Source organism: Scyliorhinus torazame, chromosome 1 (genome assembly GCF_047496885.1).
Source record: "Scyliorhinus torazame isolate Kashiwa2021f chromosome 1, sScyTor2.1, whole genome shotgun sequence".
NCBI lineage: Eukaryota > Metazoa > Chordata > Chondrichthyes > Carcharhiniformes > Scyliorhinidae > Scyliorhinus > Scyliorhinus torazame.
This window is the reverse complement of record NC_092707.1, coordinates 186,055,681-186,077,534: the sequence shown is the minus strand read 5'-3', so window position 1 is coordinate 186,077,534 and position 21,854 is coordinate 186,055,681. Positions and strand designations below refer to the sequence as shown.

The following is a 21,854-nucleotide window of genomic DNA, read 5'->3' as shown; positions in this document are numbered from 1 at the left end:
TAAGGGGTGTGGGAAGTCTTGAGTGCTGCAATTTTCAATGAAGGCTCAGGCTTTTTGAGATGGAGCATCAGAGAGGGAGAGGGTCGTCATCACCTGGACACAAGGATCAAGAGGCTGAAATGGGACATCGACCTCTGAAGAGCACAAAGGGGCATAAAACCATCCTCCCATTTGCAGATGACCCCACCCACTAGAGAGTGGCCACCTTCAGAGGCTTAGTTTCCTGCAAATGTCGAGAAGCCATTTTGCTGAAGGCTGTGCTTCTCTAGTGAGGGAGTCACTGATCTCTGCATTATGACTAAGGAGGAAGTGATCCCATTGCATGTGGCTCAGGATCATTCAGGGATCTCCTGACATTTATGGGACTCAGCCACCATGCTAAATACTCCAGTATCACTGCATCAAGAAGGTCATCAATGCCATATTCAAGAGGCTTGGCCAGTATGTGCATGTTTGTGCCAATATGGATCGGGGATGGTTTAGCACAGTGGGCTAAACAGCTGGCTTGTAATGCAGAACAAGGCCAGCAGCGCGGGTTCAATTCCCGTACTGGCCTCCCGGAACAGGCGTCGGAATGTGGCGACTTGGGGCTTTCCACAGTAACTTCATTGAAGCCTACTTGTGACAATAAGCGATTATTATTATTATCAGGCTGAGAAGGCTGTAGAATTTGAGGCCCTCGCTGGGTTCCCCCAAGTGCAGAGTGTGATCAACTGCATACACGTGGTCATCGAGGCTCCCACAGACCAGACACCAGGAAGGACTTCCCCTCACTCAATGGGCAACTGGCCTGCAATCATTGCAAACAGACCCTTCAAGATTTCTCGAAACTTGTCACTAGACCTTCATACCAGGCAAGTCCCAGATGCTCCGCCCCACACACCTTCAAGAATGGGCACTGGGCAACAAGGACTAAACAATGAAGGTATGGCTCTTCACGCCTGTATGGAATCCTAGCACAGATACAGAGTGGAGATACAGCAACTGTCACATGACAACTCAAGTGACTATAGGACTTCTGAAGATGTCTTGATAAATGGATAGTTCAAAATGCCTTCAATATCCTTCGATATGCCTCAGCACGGGTCTCATGTGGCATGATGGTGTACTGTGCTCTGCAAAAGCTGGCGCTAAAAATGAGGAAAGCTTTGAACAATGAGAACATTGTGAAACATACAGCCTCCTCTGAGGATGAAGATTTGGAGGGGCCGGCTGACTCTAATGAAGATCCCATGAATTAGATATAGCTCTTGGGGCTAAAGGAATCAAGGGATATGGTGGGAAGGCGGGATCAGGGTATTTAACTTGATGATCAGCCATGATCATAATGAATGGCGGAGCAGGCCTGAAGGGCCGAATGGCCTCCTCCTGCTTCTATTTTCTATTTTTCTATGGACCGCAGGCAGTGCACAATGAGATATGTACAAGGGAAGCTCACAAGTCTCAAATACAGACATTTCTCATTAGCCTTCTTTATACGTCTGAGCAAACAAATAAATCTATCTTTTATAGCACTGTTGCCCTTCTTTGAAAGTTCTTACCATCCCACTGGACCAGCCACCACATTAGGCCATGACATGGGAAATATATTGACCTCATGCAGTGTGGCCCTCTCCATCAAACCCTTTGCAAGAACAATCAAACAGTTAATGGCACAGTATTAGATATTTTTGTGCTGCAGCATATCAGATTTTGTTAAAGACATTAAACAGCTAGGTGACATCTAATCACATAATATACCCTCCAAAACTCAAGTACAACTAGGGGGAACAAAAACAGAAACTGCTGGAAAAACTCAGCAAGTCTAGAAGTATCTGTGGTGAGAGAAACAGAGTTAACATTTCAAGTCCAATGTCACTTTTCTTTGGAATTTCAGAATTTCCAAAGAATAGGCCTGAAGACCTGTTGGACTCAAAACGTTAACTCTGTTTCTCTCTCCACAGATGTTGTCAGATCAACTGAGTTCTAGCATCTTTGTTTTTGTTTCTGATTTCCAGCATCCATAATATATTGCTTTGATTTGGAGCAAGACAAATTTTTTCACACGCTTGCAGTTGCTCTGACATGGTTCTTGGATCTCCTCTTCAGGTGATGGCAGGCTGCAGGCCTTTCAAATCCAGGTTTTTCAATAGCCGTTGCAGTTATAGGCCTTGAAGGCTCACCCATACTGAAGGCTGGTGCAGGAGCCACCTCTGTCATCTGACGAGCTGTGGATCCATTGTCCGGTTCAGGAGTGCCCTGAAAGCAGCCCCCAGGAGCTGCATGTAAATGCTCCTCTTCCAGTTCAGTACACACTTGTCCCTCCCTGCTCACCTGAAATGAGTTTGAGGTCATGGAGATGACTGTAGACATTGCTCGCCCCTCGCATCCCACCATTACTCTATAGAGCTCAAAGAGGTTACAGTGGTATGCAGCTCTTCTTGCATATAAACATCCACTGGGTGGAATTCTGGATGAGGCTTGCAAGAGGCTCATCACTCCCTCGATGGAGGGTCAGCGATATGGCTGTGCTCTTGTCCTAGATGAACGAGACTGTCTTTTGCTCAAGAGTGTGCATAGTTTCTGGAAACCCCGCCAGATGTTCACATACATCACGCTACAGCACCAGCATCTGACATATTAGGGTTGACTCCAGAGGCATTTCATTAGTTTGAAGCTGAGCATCACTAACACCCCACGTGTGTGTGAGCGGATACAACATTCACTGCCTGTATTAGCTGCTCGGACTGTGTCTATATTGTGTTGACCAGCTTGTGATCCCTTTGCTACACACTTGTTACTGTCCATTAAAATATAAGGGCATGTGCATCGGCCGAGGGTGCATGAGAATGCTGTGATGTTGCACCCTCTGAGGTCACTTCTTGTGCAACAGAGATGGAAGGCTGTCTTCCAGGTTCAACGGTTGGCTGCACTTGTGCATGACCTGCAAGAGGTTGAACAGTAATGAGAAAGCAATGCCCTTTCCAACATGCCCTTCTGGCTTATCATCATCTAGAGCTCCATGTAACCAGTGGTGGCCACATGCACACTGTGCGTTGTGCTTATAAGAGAGTCTACTGCCCCCACTCATTTGGCCACCCATTCTCTGGGCGTTTCAACACCCGTCTCACTGTCAGCAATTGCCTGTCCTGTCTCCATGCCTCCTAACTCTAATGCCTATTCTTTGATTGGTGGTTAAGTTCATAGAGGAGGTGGTTGCGTAGTGCTATTGTCACTGGACAGGTGATCCAGAGACCCAGGGTAATACTGGAATCCAGGTCTGAATCCCACCACAGCAGATGTTCGAAATTGTGTCCAATGAATATTTGGAATTAAAAGTCTAGTGATGTCCATGAAACCATTGTAGATTTTTGTAAAAAACCTAGCTTGTTGCCCTAAATGTCCTTTAGGGAAGAAAATCTTTCGTCCTCACACCTCGTCTGGTCTACATGTGACTACAGATCCACAGCAATGTGGTTGACTCTTAAATGCCCTCTGAAATGGCTTAGCAAGGCATTCAGTAGTATCAAAATCACTACAAAGTCTAAAAGGAAAGAAATTGGACGGACAACCCGGCATCAATCTAACCCAGCAAAGTCGTCCTTACTAACATCTGGAGGCTTGTGCCAAAATTGGGAGGTCTGTCTCACAGACTAGTCAAGCAACAGCCTGACATAGTCATACTCACGGAATCATAATTTATAGATTATGTCCTCCCACTGTCAGGGCAGATCCAGCAGAGCTGACAAATCAGTACTCCTCCAGGTTGAACACCATTTGGAGGCAGCACTGAAGGTGGCAAGGGCACAGAATGTACTCTGAGCAGGGGACTTCAATGTCTATCACAAAGAGTGGCTCGGTAGCACCACCACTGACCAAGCTGGCCAAGTCCTAAAGGACATAACTGCTAGACACTGGGTCTGGTGGTGAGGGAGCCAACAAAACCATACTCGGCCTCACCTGCCGGTTGCAGTTGCATTGTCCATAGCAGTATCGGTGGGGTGACTAGCCTTTATGGAGACAAATTCCCGTCTTCACATTAAGGATACCTTCTATCAGGTTATGTGGCACTACCATTGTGCTAAATAAAACAGATTGAGAACAGATCTAACAACTCAAAACTGGGTAGCCATGAAGCACTGTGAGTCATCACCTGCACCTGAATTGTACTCAGCCACAATCTGTAACCCCATGGCCTGGCATATCCCCCACTCTACCATTACCTCCAAGCCAGTTAATCAACCCTGGTTCAATGGAGAGTGCAGGAGGGCATGTCAGGAGCACCATCAGGCATACCAGAAAATGAGTTGGCTACTTGGTGAAACTACAACGCAGGACTACATACATGTCAAACAGGATAAACAGCAAGTACTAGACAGAACTAAATGACCTCCCAACCAACAGAACCAGATCTAAGCTCTGCAGTCCTGCCACATCCAGCTGTGAATAGTGTGGACAATTAAACAACTTACTGGAGAAGGAGGTTCCACAAATATTCCCATCCTCAATGGTGGAGGAGCAAGCACATTGTACAAAAGATAAAACTGAAGCATTCGCAATAATCTTCAGCCAGAAATGCCTAGTGGATGATCCATTTTGGTCTCCTCCAGAGGTCCCCAGCATCACAGATGTCAGTCTTCAGTCAATTTGATTCACTCCACATGATATAAAAAAATGGCTGAAGGCACTAGATACTGCAAAGGCTATGGGGCCCTGACAATATTCCGGCAATTGTACTGCAGACTTGGCTCCAGAACTTGCCGTGCCCCTACCCAGCTGTTCCAGTACAGCTAAAACATTGGTATCTACCCAGTAATGTAGGGAATTGACCTGGTATGTCCTGCACACAAAAAGCAGGACAAATCCAACCCGGCCAATTACCGCCCTATCAGTCTATTCTCAATCATTAATAAAGTGTGTGTGCGTGAGTCTCACCCACATAACCCAAAGATGTGCAGGGTAGGTAATTGGCCACTCTAAATTGCCCCTTAATTGGGGAAAAAAATCATGAGTGAAGTGATGGAAGAGGTCATAAATAGTACTATCAAGTGGGACTGACTTCGGAAAAACCTACTCACGGATGCTCAGTTTGGGTTCTGCCAGAGTCACTCAGTTCCTAAATTCTTTACAGCCTTGGTTCAAACATGGACGAAATAGCTGAACTCCAGAGGTGAGGTGAGAGTGACTGCCCTTGATATCAAGGCAGCATTTGACCAAGTAAGGCACCAAAGAATTCAAGAAAAACGGGTCAATGAGAATCAGGGTAAACTCTCCACTGGTTTGAGTCATACCTAGCGCAAAGGAGGATGGCAGTGGTTGTTGAAAGTCAGTCATTTCAGTCCAGGGGTATCACTGCAGGAGTTCCTCAAAGTAGTGTCCTAGGCCCAACCGTCTTCTGCTGCTTCATCAATGATCTTCCTTCCATCAGAAGTGGGGATGTACGCTGATGATTGCACAATGTTCAGCATCATTTGCGACTCCTCAGAAACTGAAGTAATCCAGGTGCAGATACATCAAGACCTGGACAATAGCCAAGCTTGATTTGACAAGTGGCAAGTAAAATTCATGCCACACAAGTGCCAGGCAATGACCATCTCCAATAAGAGAGAATCAAACCATCACCCATTGACACTCAATGGCATTACCATCACTGAATCCCCCACTATCAACATCTGGAGGTTACCATTGACCAGATACTGAACTGGACTAGCCATATAAGTAGTGTGGCTACACAAGCACATCAGAGGCGAGGATCCTGTGTAGGTAACTCAGTTCCTGACTCCCCAAAACCAGTCCACCACATACAAGGCACAAGTCAGGAGTGTAATGGAATACTCCCCATAAGCCTGGATGAGTGCAGCTCCAACAACACTCAAGAAGTTCGACACTATCCAGCATAAATCAACCTGCCAGATTGGCACCCATTCTACAAACATGCACTCCCTCCACCATCGAAGCACAGTAGCAGCCGTGTGTATCATATACAAATTGCACTGCAGGAACTTAGCAAGACTCCTTAGGCAGCACCTTTCAAATCTACAACCACTACTATCTAGAAGGACAAGGGCAGCAGATAAATTGGAACACTACCACCTGGAAGTTTCCTTCCAAGTCACTCACCACCCTGACTTGGAAATATATCGCTGTTTCTTCACTGTGGCTGGGTCAAAATACTGGGACTCCCTCCCTTTTAGAACTGTGGGTGTAACTACACCACATGGACTGTAGAGGTTCAAGAAGGCAGCTCCCTACCGTCGTCTTGAGGAAAATGAAGGATGGGCAACAAATGCTGGTCTAGCCACCGAAGCCCACACCCCATAGAAATTAATTTTTTAAAAGTTTGCCATAAAAATTATGCCATCCTCCAGTTCTCCTTTTACCTCCTGTATTGTGAGACCTTTTTACTGCAAGCATTTAAATTAAATTGGTCACTCACCCATCATAGGCGCACACCACACCTATTTTGGTGGCAGCCTAACCTATTTTGATGGCACCGTGATGCTTCCTGCATGTGGCTACTCAATGCTGGCAGAACAGAGGTCAACTCTGACTGACCAGGGTCATCCACAGAGAGTGCAAAGGCAATCTGAGTATTGGCATTGACTGGATGGTACACGTTTCTCCAAATTCATGATTATCTTTTGTGACATTTAAGACAGTAAGCTGAATGTTATGCTTTCCATTCATTTTGCCAGAACATGTCAGGTCATAGATACTCTTTCAACACTGCAGCCGCATATGTGGGCTGTTCATCTCCTCCTCTATCTCCGACCTTGCCATTTTCCTCCAGCAAACCCGATTCTTCCTTCAGTCTGGAGAGAAAAGGCTTTCACCTCCTGGCCCATGCTGCTTGGAGGAGCACCCCCAGGGAGGCATCAGAAAATCTAGACATTGCCCTTGCTCTGCCTTCTACCATTTCCCAACCCCTTGAGTTGCAAGACCTTCCTTTCAATTTCTTCCAGGGTCACAGGCAATAGAAATGCTAAGTGCTGCCTTTTAAAGATGGTGCCAGCCTAGCCTGATACATGCCTGAGTTACCTGACTGGCTGGTTCCCAAGTCTTTCATTAGACCAACCCCAGTAATATTGCTGTTCCACTTCCTTGACCCGCCCAAGGTCCTTATGTTACCATGGATGGTAAAACCCTGGTCATAATATCAAAGTGGCTTTCCTCTCACTTTGACCTTTTCCCTATTTCCTGATTATGAGGCAAGGCAAAAGACCTGCCTCAAGACCAATGCTGGCAGAGCTCCCTTCTGATTCTCATTCTCTATATTTATCAAGGTGGGAATATTTCATTAGTAACCAAATGACCAAATTTAATTCAATAATCCTTATTGTCACAAGTAGGCTTACATTAACCCTGCAATGAAGTTACTGTGAAAAGCCCCTCGTCGCCACATTCCGGCGCCTGTTCGGGTTCACATAGGGAGAATTCAGAATATCCAATTTACCTAACAGCATGTCTTTCGGGACTTGTGGGAGGAAACCCACGCAGACACAGGGAGAACACGCAGACTCCGCACAGACAGAGACCCAATCCGAGAATCGAACCTGGGACCCTGGCGCTGTGAAGCAACAGTGCTACCCACTGTGCTACCATGCGGCCCTCAAACATGCTACCATTGCAACACTATCCTTAAAGCAAACACCTATTGGTATGTGCATCATTATTCACTTTGCAAAATATATATGAAGGGCTGAGAATTAATGAATATAGTTTGAAATGTTGTGAATATACTTCCCAGCAGCAAGAAGATATACTTTTTACCTATAAAAACAATTTCTAAACAGCGATACAGTAAAAAGTTCGACGTTTTTAATGTGTATAAAAGGCAAGTTATGACTTGAATGTTAACGTCATGGGAAAACGGGAGCCAATCAGTTCTGCATTGTCTTTTTAAAGCTGTTAAGTTGTTTCCCACCTTCAGTCCATTCTTACTCAGTAGCTAGTCTCCACAAACAGATTCAATGCTGCCATGTTCTCAACAAATTACATTAAGTTACACTCTTGCAAGCATTTACCTAAAATCTAGAATATTGTATAGGTCATGGGCTCATTGAAGCCGACTTTGCTAGCATTCTCTCTGTGAAGTCTCATGTCTAATTTCTGTGATAGCCCATTGCCATTTACTTTCAAATGTTATGGCGTCAAAACGTTAAATACCAAAACTTTAAGGATCGATTGCCTATAATGTCAGTCAGTGATGATGTGTTATCTTTTCTCCACAATCGCTTAGAATGTTTCCTGAGATAATAACGTAGTTTTTCTCAATAAATGAAATTTCTGGTGTCAAAAATAATGTTTTGAACAAACTAAAAATGGCATCTCTAACTGATTTCACAATAACGTGATTACATTTGTCCACTGAATTACATTTAGTGCCTAATAATGATTTTATTGATTTGAATTTGAAGCTCTTCAAAGAGCTGGGCATGAAACTTTTATTTCTGCTCAGAGATGTGACTTTGTTCATTAAATGCAGATTGTACAGCCTGAGGATTTGTAGCGTATCCATTTTCCAATGATGCATCAGTATTTTTTCACCAATTTAACTACTTGAATATTTTTCTTTTCACTATTTGTTTCTCAAAATTAATTGAAGAATAGCTGGAGGACAACTTTCAAAACTTTTGTTCAGGTGGAGTTTATTGAACTGTTTCTTAGAGGCACAGGTATGTGTGAGAGCTGAAAGAGGGGCTGATTGAAAGGAAATGGAAGACTTTGCAGATTGCGCTAATTTTTTGCGTACTAACGTGAAGGAGATAAAGTGTTATCCTCATCCTAATGGGGCACCACGGTAGCATAGAAGTTAGCACAATTGTTTCACAACTCCAGGGCCCCAGGTTCAATTCCCGGCTTGGATCACTGTCTGTGTGGAGTCTGCGCGTTCTACCCGTGTCTGCGTGGGTTTCCTCCGGGTGCTCCGGTTTCCTCCCTGTGGTATTATCAGGTATTGCAGTACCCAAGAGGCTGAAGACCATTGGTTAAACCTTGGAGTTTACCATTGGCTGTTTGGTATGCAGCTCCGCCCTAATCTACATGTTGATTGGTTTAACCAGGTCGGTCAAGGCAGCCTTGAGGAGGAGTTTATAGAATGTATCTGCGACAGTTTCCTAGAACAGTATGTAATGGAACCTACACGGGAACAAGCGGTCCTAGATCTGGTCCTGTGTAATGAGACAGGATTGATTCAGGATCTCATAGTTAGGGATCCTCTCGGAAGGAGCGATCACAATATGGTGGAATTTAAAATACAGATGGAGGGTGAGAAGGTAAAATCAAGCACTCGTGTTTTGTGCTTAAACAAAGGAGATTACAATGGGATGAGAGAAGAACTAGCTAAGGTAGACTGGGAGCAAAGACTTTATAGTGAAACAGTTGAGGAACAGTGGAGAACCTTCCAAGTGATTTTTCACAGTGCTCAGCAAAAGTTTATACCAACAAAAAGGAAGGACGGTAAAAAGAGGGAAAATTGACCGTGGATATCTAAGGAAATAAGGGAGAGTATCAAATTGAAGGAAAAAACATACAAAGTAGCAAAGATCAGTGGGAGACTAGAGGACTGGGAAATCTTTAGGGGGCAACAGAAAGCTACTAAAAAAGCTACAAAGAAGAGTAAGATAGATTATGAGAGTAAACTTGCTCAGAATATAAATACAGATAGTAAAAGTTTCTACAAATACATAAAACAAAAAAGAGTGGCTAAGGTAAATATTGGTCCTGTAGAGGATGAGAAGTGAGATTTAATAATGGGAGATGAGGAAATGGCTGAGGAACTGAACAGGTTTTTTGGGTCGGACTTCACAGTGGAAGACACAAATAACATGCCAGTGACTGATGGAAATGAGGCTACGACAGGAGGACCTTGAGAGGATTGTTATCATCAAGGAGGTAGTGATGGGCAAGCTAATGGGGCTAAAGGTAGACAAGTCTCCTGGACCTGATGGAATGCATCCCAGAGTGCTAAAAGAGATGGCTAGGGAAATTGCAAATGCACTAGTGATAATTTACCAAAATTCACTGGACTCTGGGGTGGTCCCGGCGGATTGGAAATTAGCAAACGTGACACCACTGTTTAAAAAAGGAGGTAGGCAGAAAGCGGGTAATTATAGGCCAGTGAGCTTAACTTCGGTAGTAGGGAAGATGCTGGAATCTATCATCAAGGAAGAAATAGCGAGGCATCTGGATGGAAATTGTCCCATTGGGCAGACGCAGCATGGGTTCATAAAGGGCAGGTCGTGCCTAACTAATTTAGTGGAATTTTTTGAGGACATTAACAGTGCGGTAGATAACGGGGAGCCAATGGATGTGGTATATCTGGATTTCCAGAAAGCCTTTGACAAGGTGCCACACAAAAGGTTGTTGCATAAGATAAAGATGCATGGCATTAAGGGGAAAGTAGTAGCATGGATAGAGGATTGGTTAATTAATAGAAAGCAAAGAGTGGGGATTAATGGGTGTTTCTCTGGTTGGCAATCAGTAGCTAGTGGTGTCCCTCAGGGATCAGTGTTGGGCCCACAACTGTTCACAATTTACACAGATGATTTGGAGTTGGGGATCAAGGGCAATGTGTCCAAGTTTGCAGACGACACTAAGATAAGTGGTAAAGCAAAAAGTGCAGAGGATACTGGAAGTCTGCAGAGTGATTTGGATAGGCTAAGTGAATGGGCTAGGGTCTGGCAGATGGAATACAATGTTGACAAATTGTGAGGTTATCCATTTTGGTAGGAATAACAGCAAAAGGGATTATTATTTAAATGATAAAATATTAAAACATGCTGCTGTGCAGAGAGACCTGGGTGTGCTAGGGCATGAGTCGCAAAAAGTTGTTTTACAGGTGCAACAGGTGATTAAGAAGGCAAATGGAATTTTGTCCTTCATTGCTAGAGGAGTTTAAGACTAGGGAGGTTCTGCTGCAATTGTATAAGGTGTTAGTGAGGCCACACCTGGAGTATTGTGTTCAGTTTTGGTCTCCTTACTTGAGAAAGGAGGTACTGGCACTGGAGGGTGTGCAGAGGAGATTCACTAGGTTAATCCCAGAGCTGAAGGGGTTGGATTACGAGGGGAGGTTGAATAGACTGGGACTGTACTCGTTGGAATTTAGAAGGATGAGGGGGGATCTTATAGAAACATATAAGATTATGAAGGGAATAGATAGGATAGATGCGGGCAGGTTGTTTCCACTGGCGGGTGAAAGCAGAACGAGGGTGCAGAGCCTCAAAATAAGGAGAAGTAGATTTAGGACTGAGTTTAGGAGGAACTTCTTCACCCAAAGGGTTGTGAATCTATGGAATTCCTTGCCCAGTGAAGCAGTAGAGGCTCCTTCATTCAATGTTTTTAAGATAAAGATAGATTTTTTTTGAAGAATAAAGGGATTAAGGGTTATGGTGTTTGGGCCGGAAAGTGGAGCTGAGTCCACAAAAGATCAGCCATGATCTCATTGAATGGTGGAGCAGATTCGAGGGGCCAGGTGGCCTACTCCTGCTCCTAGTTCTTATGTTTCTTATGTTCTGACAGGCGGGGTATAAGAACCAGTGCCGTCCCAGCAGCCCTCATTCTGTACCGAAGCTGCTGGGGAACAGTTCTAGTCTATTAAAGCCTTCAGTTATGTTACTACCTCGTCTTTAATTGTAATTGATCGTGCATCAGTTTAATAGACTACACTTAAGCTGAAAGGATGGATCTCCGAATCAAGCCGGAGTGTCTACAACTCAGCCCCCACGCGGAGTACTCGACGGCGATATTTAAGCACTGGCTGGCGTGCTTTAAAGGCTACCTCGAGACGGCCGGAGGCACACCCTCAGGAGAACAGAAACTGCATCTCCTGCACTCAAGGGTAAGCCCTGGGATCTAAACCCTCACCTGCTTGCAACTAGACGGCAAAGCCCCGGGGAATCGTTGGAGGAGTTCTACCGTGCGCTACTGGTGCTGGGCAGAAACTGTGGCTGCCCGCAAGTTTCGGGGAGCGAGCACACGGAACTCCTAATCCGGTATGCCTTCGTAACAGGTATGAGCTCCTCAGAGATCCGCCAAAGGCTCTTAGAAAAAGACATCCTGGGACTTAGAGAGGCACGGGCCCTGGAAGGGTCCATGGACGTTGCCTCAAGAAACGCGCAATCCTATGCACCCGACCGTGTTGCGGCCCCCTGGGCTGCGTGGCATCCCGCAGTGGCAGCCCCACAAACCTCCCCCGTGTCCACGCAGGCCTGCACTGTAAGACGGCCCGCTAACTCCGACGGGCCCCGCTGTTTCTTCTGCGGGCGAAGCACCCCCGGCAGCGCTGCCCGGCCCACACCTCCACCTGCAAAGGGTGTGGCAAGAAGAGCCATTTTGTGGGGGTCTGCCAGGCACGAGCCGTGGCCGCGGTCTCCAGCAACTCCGGACCGCCGCGGCAACCTTCCCTTCGGGCCCCAGGCGGCCAGCACTCACCGCCACCCCCCTATCCTAGGGCCACGAGGGACCCACGGGCGTGGCCATCTTGCCCCTCGGACACCACGCTGGACGGATGGGCGTCACCATTTTGTCCATCCCCGTCGCCATTTTGTCCATCCCCGACCACCATGTGCGACCCATGGGAGACGCCATCTTGGATGGGGCACCAGGCCCCCAGCACGGCCGACTACACGCTGCCCGATCAAAACCCGCAACTACTTCATCTAGTCTTGGTGACTCTGGACCAAAATCGACCTCGGACACTCGCAACAGCTATGACGACGGTATTCATCAACAGCCACGAGACGTCCTGCCTGATCAACTCTGGGAGCACGGAAAGCTTGATACACCCTGGCACGGTAAGGTGCTGTTCACTTGTTACCCACTCTGTAAACGAAAGAATCTCCCTGGCCTCCGGGTCACACTCGGTGGAGATAAAGGGGTTCTGCCTAGCAAACCTCACAGTCCAAGGCAGGAAATTCAACAAGTTCCGCCTTTATGTCCTGCCGCACCTCTGCGCGGCTACACTCCTAGGGTTAGACTTCCAATGTAACTTGCAAAGCCTGACCTTCAAATTCGGCGGCCCTATACCCCCTCTTACTGTCTGCGGCCTCGTGACCCTTAAGGTCGACCCGCCTTCCCTGTTTGCGAACCTCACCCCGGATTGCAAACCCGTCGCCACCAAGAGCAGACGGTACAGTGTCCAGGACCGGACCTTCATCGGGTCAGAGGTCCAAAGGCTACTAAGGGAAGGGGTCATTGAAGCTAGCAACAGTCCTTGGAGAGCTCAAGTGGTGGTGGTGAAGACTGGGGAGAAACATAGGATGGTCATTGACTACAGTCAGACCATCAACGGGTTTACGCAACTGGATGCGTACCCTGTCCCCCGCATATCCGACCTGGTAAACAGGATCACGCAATACAAGGTCTTCTCCACGGTGTATCTCAAGTCCGTCTACCATCAGCTACCCCTCCGTAACTAGTGACCGCAAATACACTGCCTTCGAAGCAGATGGGCGGCTCTATCATTTTTAAGGGTTCCCTTTGGTGTCACTAACGGGGTCTCGGTCTTCCAACGCGAGATGGACCGAATGGTTGACCGGTACGGCTTACGCGCAACGTTCCCGTATCTTGATAACGTCACCATCTGCGGCCATGACTAGCAGGACCACGACACCAACCTCCGAAAATTTCTCCAGACCGTGAAAATCCTTAACTTAACGTATAATAAGGATAAATGCGTATTTCACACCGACCGTCTAGCCATTATAGGCTACGTAGTGCGAAATGGAGTTATAGGCCCCGACCCTGAACGCATGCGCCCCCTTATGGAGTTCCCCCTCCCTCACTGCCCCAAGGCCCTGAAGCGCTGCCTCGGGTTTTTCAGCTATTACGCCCAGTGAATCCCTAACTACGCAGACAAAGCCCAACCCTTAATCCAGTCCACAACCTTCCCCCTGTCGACGGAGGCCCGCCAGGCCTTCAGCCGCATCAAAGCAGACACTGCAAAGGCCACGATGCGCGCCATCAACCAGTCCCTCCCCTTCCAGGTCGCGAGCGATGCGTCCGACGTAGCTCTGGCCGCCACCCTCAACCAAGCGGGCAGACCCGTGGCCTTCTTCTCCCGTACCCTCCATGCTTCAGAAATTCGCCATTCCTCCGTCGAAAAAGAGGCACAAGCCATAGTCGAAGCTGTGCGACATTGGAGGTATTACCTGGCCGGCAGGAGATTCACTCTCCTCACTGACCAACGGTCGGTGGCGTTCATGTTCGATAATACACAGCGGGGCAAGATAAAAAACAAGATCTTGCGGTGGAGGATAGAACTCTCCACCTACAACTACGAGATCTTCTATCGTCCCGGGAAGCTAAACGAGCCTCCTGATGCCCTGTCCCGCGGCACATGTGCCACCGCACAAGTGGACCGCCTCTGAGCCCTCCACGAGGACCTCTGCCATCCGGGGTCACTCATTTTTTCCACTTCATTAAGACCCGCAACCTGCCCTACTCCATCAAGGAGGTCAGGACAGCCACCATGGACTGCCAAATCTGCACGGAGTGCAAACCGCACTTCTACAGGCCAGAGAGGGTGTACCTGATAAAGGCTTCCCGCCCCTTTGAACCGACCACAACACGTACTTCCTGAACGTGATTGACGAGTACTCCCGGTTCCCATTCGCCATCCCCTGCCTCGACATGACCGCAGCCACCGTCATCAAGGCCCTCCAGGGTATCTTTACACTGTTCGGATTCCCCGCGTACATACACAGTGATAGGGGGTCCTCCTTTATGAGCGACGAACTGCGTCAATTCCTGCTCAGCAGGGGCATTGCCTCAAGCAGGACGACCAGTTACAACCCCCGGGGAAACGGGCAGGTAGAGAGGGAGAACGGAATGGTGTGGAAGACCGTTCTACTGGCCCTACGATCCAGGAATCTCCCAGTCTCCCGCTGGCAAGAAGTCCTCCCGGAGGCCCTCCACGCCATCCGGTCACTGCTCTGTACAACTACCAACCAGACACCTCATGAACGTCTCCTTGTCTTCCCCAGGAAGTCCTCCTCCAGGACCTCGCTCCCAACCTGGTTAGCGACACCCGGACCCATCCTGCTTCGGACGCACGTGCTGGCGCACAAGTCGGACCCGTTGGTCGAGAGGGTCCACCTGCTGGACGCTAACACCCAGTACGCCTCCGTGGTGTTCCCTGACGGCCGGCAAGATACAGTCTCCCTTCGGGACCTGGCGCCCTCCGGAACCCCACGTGCACCCGAACCATTACCCCACCGCCCCCCCCCCCCCCACCCCCACCCCCTCCTCAGCACCTCACAGGAGGGTCAGTCTTCCCGCCGCTCCTGTCTAGGCCCTCCCACCCACCGACGCCCCCTACAGGCGCCCCCCTCTCGTGTCAACCGTTTGCACCACCAGTGCCATCTCGGGGTGACGAAGCTGCCATGGAGGCCGAAGCCACGCTCCCAGAGTCGCAGACGCCCGGAGCCCACCTGAATCACCACCGAAGCTCAGACGATCCAGGAGGATGACCAGGCCACCCGACCGACTGATTGCTTCAGTGTAACTGTAACTGTAAATGAACACTGAAGGTATATATCTTCCACGCTTGTAAATATTCTCGACAACCCTGTAAGGAGGTATCACGGAACCTCCATATCTGATCATACCATGTTCGATGCAATTGTAACCACTGGCCACCACCCCCGCCGGACTCTTTTTTAACAGGGGGTAAATGTGGTATTATCAGGTATTGCAGTACCCGAGAGGCTGAAGACCATTGGTTAAACCTAGGAGTTTACCATTGGCTGTTTGGTATGTAGCTCCGCCCTGACAGGCGGGGTATAGGAACCGGTGCCGCCCCAGCAGCCCTCATTCTGTACCGAAGCTGCTGGGGAACAGTTCTAGTCTATTAAAGCCTTCAGTTATGTTACTACCTCGTCTTTAATTGTAATTGATCGTGCATCAATCCCACAGTCCAAAGATGGGCGGGTTAGGTGGGTTGGCCATGTTAAATTGCCCTTAGTGTCCAAAAAGGTTAAGTGGGGGTTACTGGGTTACGGGGATAGGGTAGATACGTGGACTGGATGCTCTTTGTAATTGCCTGTGCAGACTCGATGGGCTGAATGGCCTCCTTCCGCACTGTAAATTCTATGATTCCAATTTGAGTATTTTAGATTTGCATCTTGTAGCAATCAGAAAGACTCTATCCTCTGTAGTTTGTTGATGGAAATCCTTGGACCCTCTCCATTTTAGACCAGAAGACATAGAAGCAGAATTAGGCCACTCGGCCCATTGAGTCTGCTCTGCCGTCCAATCATGGCTGATATTTTTCTCAGCCCCATTCCACTGCCTTCTCCCCATAACCCCTGATCCCCTTATCAATCAAGAACCTTTCTATCTTAAAGACACTCAGTGATTTGGCCTCCACAGCCATCTGCGGCAAAGAGTTCCACAGATTCACCACCCTTTGGCTGAAGAAATTCCTCCTCATCTCTGTTTTAAAGAAGCAATGTGGTTAGCACTGCTGCCTCACGGCACCAAGGTCCCAGGTTTGATCCCGGCTCTGGATCACTGTGCATGTGGAGTTTGCACATTCTCCTCGTGGTCGCATGGGTTTCGCCCCCACAACTCAAAAGATGTGCAGGGTAGGTGGATTGGCCACACTAAATTTCCCCTTAATTGGAAAAAATTAATTGGGTACGCTAAATTTTTTTTTAAAATCTCTGTTTTAAAGGACCATCCCTTTAGTCTGAGATTGTATCCTCTGGTTCTAATTTTTCCTACAAGTGGAAACATTCTCTCCACATCAACTCTATCAAGACCTCACAGTATCCTATAAGTTTCAATAAGATCTCCCCTCATCCTTCTAAACTCCGAGAACAGACCCAGAGTCCTCAACCATTCCTCATACGACAGGCTGTTCATTCAAGGGATTATTCTTGTGAACCTCCTCTGGACCCTTTCCAAGGCCAGCACATCTTTCCTTCGATATGGGGCCCAAAACTGCTCACAATATTCCAAATGGGGTCTGACCAGAGCCTGATACAGCCTCAGAAGTACATCCCTGGTCTTGTATTCTAGCCCTCTTGACATGAATGCTAACATTGCATTTGCCTTCCTAACCTGCACGTTAACCTTAAGAGAATCGCAAACAAGGACTCCCAATTCCCTTTATGTTTCTGATTTCCTAAGCATTTCCCCATTTAGAAAATAATCTATGCCTAAATTCCTCTTTCCAAAGTGCATAACCTCACACTTTTCCACATTGTATTTCATCTGCCAATTCATTGCCCACTCTCCTAGCCTGTCCAAATCCCTCTGCAGCCCCCTTGCTTCCTCAACGCTACCTGTCCTTCTGCAGATATTTTATCATCTGAAAACGTAGCAACAGTGCCTTCAGTTCCTTCTTCCAGATCATTAATGTATATTGTGAAAAGTTGTGGTCCTAGCACCCACCCCTAAGGCACACCACTAGTTACCGGCTGCCATCCTGAAAAAGACCCCTATATCCCCACTCCCTGTCTTCTGCCAGTCAGCCAATCCTCTATCCATACCAGGATCTTACCCTTAACACCATGGGCTCTTAAAATATTTAACAGTCTCCTATGCGGCACCTTGTCAAAGGCCTTCTGGAAATCTAAATACATCATGTCTACTGGTTCTCCTTTGTCTAATTTCCTTGTTACTTCCTCAAAGAACTCTAACAGATTTCATAGACACGACTTCCCTTTGACAAAGCCATGCTGACTCAGTCCTATTTTATCATGCACTTCCAAGTACTCCGCGATCTCATTAAAATTAAAAAAAAATTTTTTTTAGAGTACCCAATTAATTTTTGCAATTAAGGGGCAATTTTAGCTTGGCCAATCCATCTACCCTGCACATCTTTGGGTTGTGGGTGTGAAACCCACGCAAATACGGGAAGAATGTGCAAACTCCACACAGACAGTGACCCAGAGCCGGGATCGAACCTGGGACCTCGGCACCGTGAGGCAGCAATGCTAACCACTGCGCCACCATGCTGCCCGATCTCATCTTTAATAACGGACTCTAAAATCTTACCAATTACCAAAGTCAAGCTAACTGGCCTATAATTTCCCGTCTTCTGCCTCCCTCCCTTCTTAATCAATGGTGTTATATTAGCCACTTTCCAGTCCTCTGGCACCCTTTCTGCCTCCAGCGATTCCTGAAAGATCATCACCAATGCCTCCACAATCTCCTCAGCTATCTCTTTTGGAACCCTGGGGTGTAGTCCATCCGGTCCAGGTGACTTATCCACCATCAGACCTTTCAGTTTCCCCAGAACATTCTCCTTCGTGAAGGCCGCTGCACTCATCACTGCCCCCTGATTCTCCTGGAGCTCTGGCATTCCACTGGTGTCTGCCACCATGAAGACTGATGCAAAGTAACTATTCAGGTCATATGCCAATTCTTTGTTTCCTATTATTACTTCTCCAGCCACGTTTTCCAGTGGCCCAATGTCTATTTTTGCCACTCTCTTACCTTTTATATATTGAAAAAATTATTTCGATCTTCTTTTATATTACTAGCTAGTTTGCACTCATATTTCATCTTCTCCTCCCTTATTGCTTTTTTAGTTGTCCTCTACTCACTTTAAAAGGTTTCCCAATCTTCTGGCTTCTCACTAATCTTCGCCACTTTGTGTACTTTTTCTTTTTCTTTTATGCTGTCCTTGACTTCCCTCGTCAACCATGGATGCCTTGTCCTCCCCTTAGCATGTTTCCTCCTTCCTGGGATGAATTTCTGCTGCGCCTCCCAAATAACCCCCCAAAACTCCTGCCATTGCTGTTCCACTGTCTTCCCTGCTAGGCTCCTTTTTAATCAACTCTGACCAGCTCCTCCCTCATGTCTTTGTAGTTACCCTTATTTAATTGTAAGACCGTTACATCTGATTCTAGCTTCTCCCTCTCAAACCGCAGGGTAAATTCTATCATATTGTGGTCACTGCTCCCTAAGGGTTCCTTCACCTTCAGATCCCTAATTAAGTTTGCTTCATTACACATCACCAAATCCAGAATTGCCTGTTCCCTCGTGGGCTCTACCACAATCTGCTCCAAAAACCCGTCTCTTAAACATTCCACAAATTCCCTTTCTTGGGATCCACTACCAATCTGATTTTCCAAGTCCACCTGCATATTGATTCTTGCTTTCTCTATTTCCTGGTTCTCTTCACTGTCTGCTTCGCTTTGCTGCCTCTCAAACCTATCGTTCCTATTTTTGGCTTGCAACAAATATATATGCTTTGCTATCATGAATGTTCCATCCTCTCCTATGTCTTTGTAGCCATCTGTGACCATTTCTGGCCAGCTGTGTTTATTTTATTGGATCACTGCTATTATGTCTAATTTTAAATTAGAATCTTCAACTCTTTGCTATGTATTATCAGCTGGATCTAACAGGAAAATGTATGGAATTCACAAAATTTATTGTCCAACACTTCTTAATGAGGAAAGGTTAGACCGACTGTGCTTGTTTCCACTGGAGTTTAGTAGGGTGAGGGGTGACATTATTGAAGTATATAAGGTCCTGAATGGTCTTGATAAGGTGGACATGGAAAGGATGTTTCCTCTTGTGGGTGAGTCCAGAACCGCGGGGCACTATTTTAAAATTAGGGGTCTCCCTTTTAGGACAGAAGATATTCCTTTTAAAAGCATCGACATTTAATCTTACAATAAATTATACAAATGTCCCATTGCCTGTTCAGTTCCCACAACCGTACAGTACACTGGGCTGGATTCTCCAATTTGAAGACTAAATGCTGACGCCAGCATGGAACAGTGCAGTTTTACACCAAAAAAAGGCGCAAAAGTTGCACCGATCCTCTGTCTGGTGGGGGGCTAGCAGCTACGCAGCGTAAAGCCCACGGTTTTAGCTACAGATACGGCCCGAGAATTTCCGAGTCTGTTGCCGCGCATACACACGGCGGCAGCCTACAGCGGCCGCGCCTTGCAACATGACGCCGGCCGCACGCGAACCCAGTCTGCCAAAGACTGCCCCCTTTTAACCAGGCTTGCCACCCTGGAACACCCCCCACCAGTGCCCCAACCCCCGTCAAAGCCCCCCCTGCCTGCGGAACGGCTCCCACCTGACTGACAGTGCTGGACTCAGTCCACAGCCGCCACGCCGATTCATGAAAATAAATACCATGAGTGACCCACGCCTTCGGGAACTCGGCCCATCGGGGCAGAGCTTCGGGGGAGGGCCTCAGGTGACATCCTGAGGCCGTCCTGACGGCATGCGGCGTACTCTACAAGTATGCTGTTTTGTAGGGGGCAGGGCATTGCAAAAGCGGTGCCGCCCCCGATTTTGATGAAAACGGGGATTCTCCAGCCAATTGCCAAACGCGATTTCGCCGTTGGAGACCGGAGAATCCCGGCCACTAGATTTGAAAACAGAAATAAACTGCATTCACTTTCCCTCCATCTAAATTATACTAACTGCCACATAAACATGCCATTAAAATATATATGCAGTACCTGTTATAAAGTGCCATCTAATTCTCATTACATGGAACGGTTTACTCCCCACCAGCGCATGACAAAAAAAGTTGCATACGGTGTTAAATTATGGACAATTGAGAGTTTTCCTAACTGCATCATGCCCAATATTCTGACAAGATAGACATCCCTGGTCTTAATGCTTCTAGCATGACTTGAAATATTTAATGTTTCTTGCTGTTGGCGTTGAGGAAGGATAACAGTGAAGTTGTAGGACCACCATTTGGCCATGCAATCAATGTACAAGGCAAATATTTCTGAGCTCTTTTGTATCAACTGCTGATTGGGATTTTTGCTTCTTGAGATGTACTGTTTCAAACACAGAATTAGTTTTGAGGGGCATATCAGTGCTTAGTACTAGCACAACTGTGAAGAATTGTTAGGACCTCAGTTTGCAGCAATAGTTGCCTTATATATGGTTTCTGACCATAGCTGAGCAGAGAAGATAATAACATATGGGGTGGCACAGTGATTAGCATGGCTGCCTCACAGCACCAGTGGCCCGGGTTTGATTCAGGCCTTGGGTGTGTGGAGTTTGTGTGTTCTCCCCGTGTCTGCGTGGGTTTCTGTCGGGTGCTCCGATTTCCTCCCACAGTCCAAAGATGTGTAGGTTAGGTGGATTGGTCATGTCAAATTGCCTCTTCGTGTCCACAAAAAGGTTATGTGGGGTTACAGGAATAGGGCGGGAGTGGGCCTCGGTAGGGTGCTCTTTCGGAGAGGGTCGGTGGAGTCGCAATTGGCCAAATGGCCTCCTGCGTTGTGGTGACTCTGATACAAAATGTTCTTCCGGTCCTGCCACTGTCAACAGAGTTTCCCATTGTTTGCACCCTGGGGAACCCGTTGCACGGCGGGGGCGCGGAGGGGTGACATCAATTGGACTGGAAGTTCCCACCGGCAGGGATGGCCAGAAAATCCTGCCCAAATGTATGTATCTGTTCATCACAGCAAATGATATTTCATACTCTGATAATAACTTTTAACTCTCTCTTTTCAGGTTTAAAACCGAAGTGAACTATGACACCTTGGAAGTCCGCGATGGAAAATCTTACTCCTCACCATTGATCGGCCTCTACCATGGTACTCAAGTACCTCAGTTTCTGATCAGCACCAGCAACTATATTTACCTCCTGTTCTCTACTGACAAAAGCCACTCAGATGTTGGGTTCCAAATTCGGTTTGAAAGTAAGTCATTTGGAAATTCAATACACATCTGCAAATCCTGGATGGCTGATTGACTGCAGCCAGCAGATTCTCGTCTATTTTCTTCAAAGTTCCAGTTATCACAGGGGTGGTTGTCAAAGATAATACCTCAATGACCGATCAATGCTTTATATTTTACCCATGGGAACATTGCTCTGCCTGTATTTCAGAATACAATCATGGAATGCTTTTTACAGCACAGACAGAAGGAAGCCA

At 47.2% G+C, this 21,854-nt stretch overlaps 1 protein-coding gene across 1 annotated transcript in view; it reads left to right on the top strand.

Annotated features, from left to right (window-relative positions):
* Positions 1-21,854, top strand: part of csmd2 (CUB and Sushi multiple domains 2) — a 995,459-nt gene that overhangs the window by 340,553 nt on the left and 633,052 nt on the right. The window contains exon 13 of the mRNA XM_072502405.1: positions 21,433-21,620. Coding sequence (XP_072358506.1) covers positions 21,433-21,620 — 188 coding nt within the window. The remainder of the gene's footprint in view (positions 1-21,432; positions 21,621-21,854) is intronic.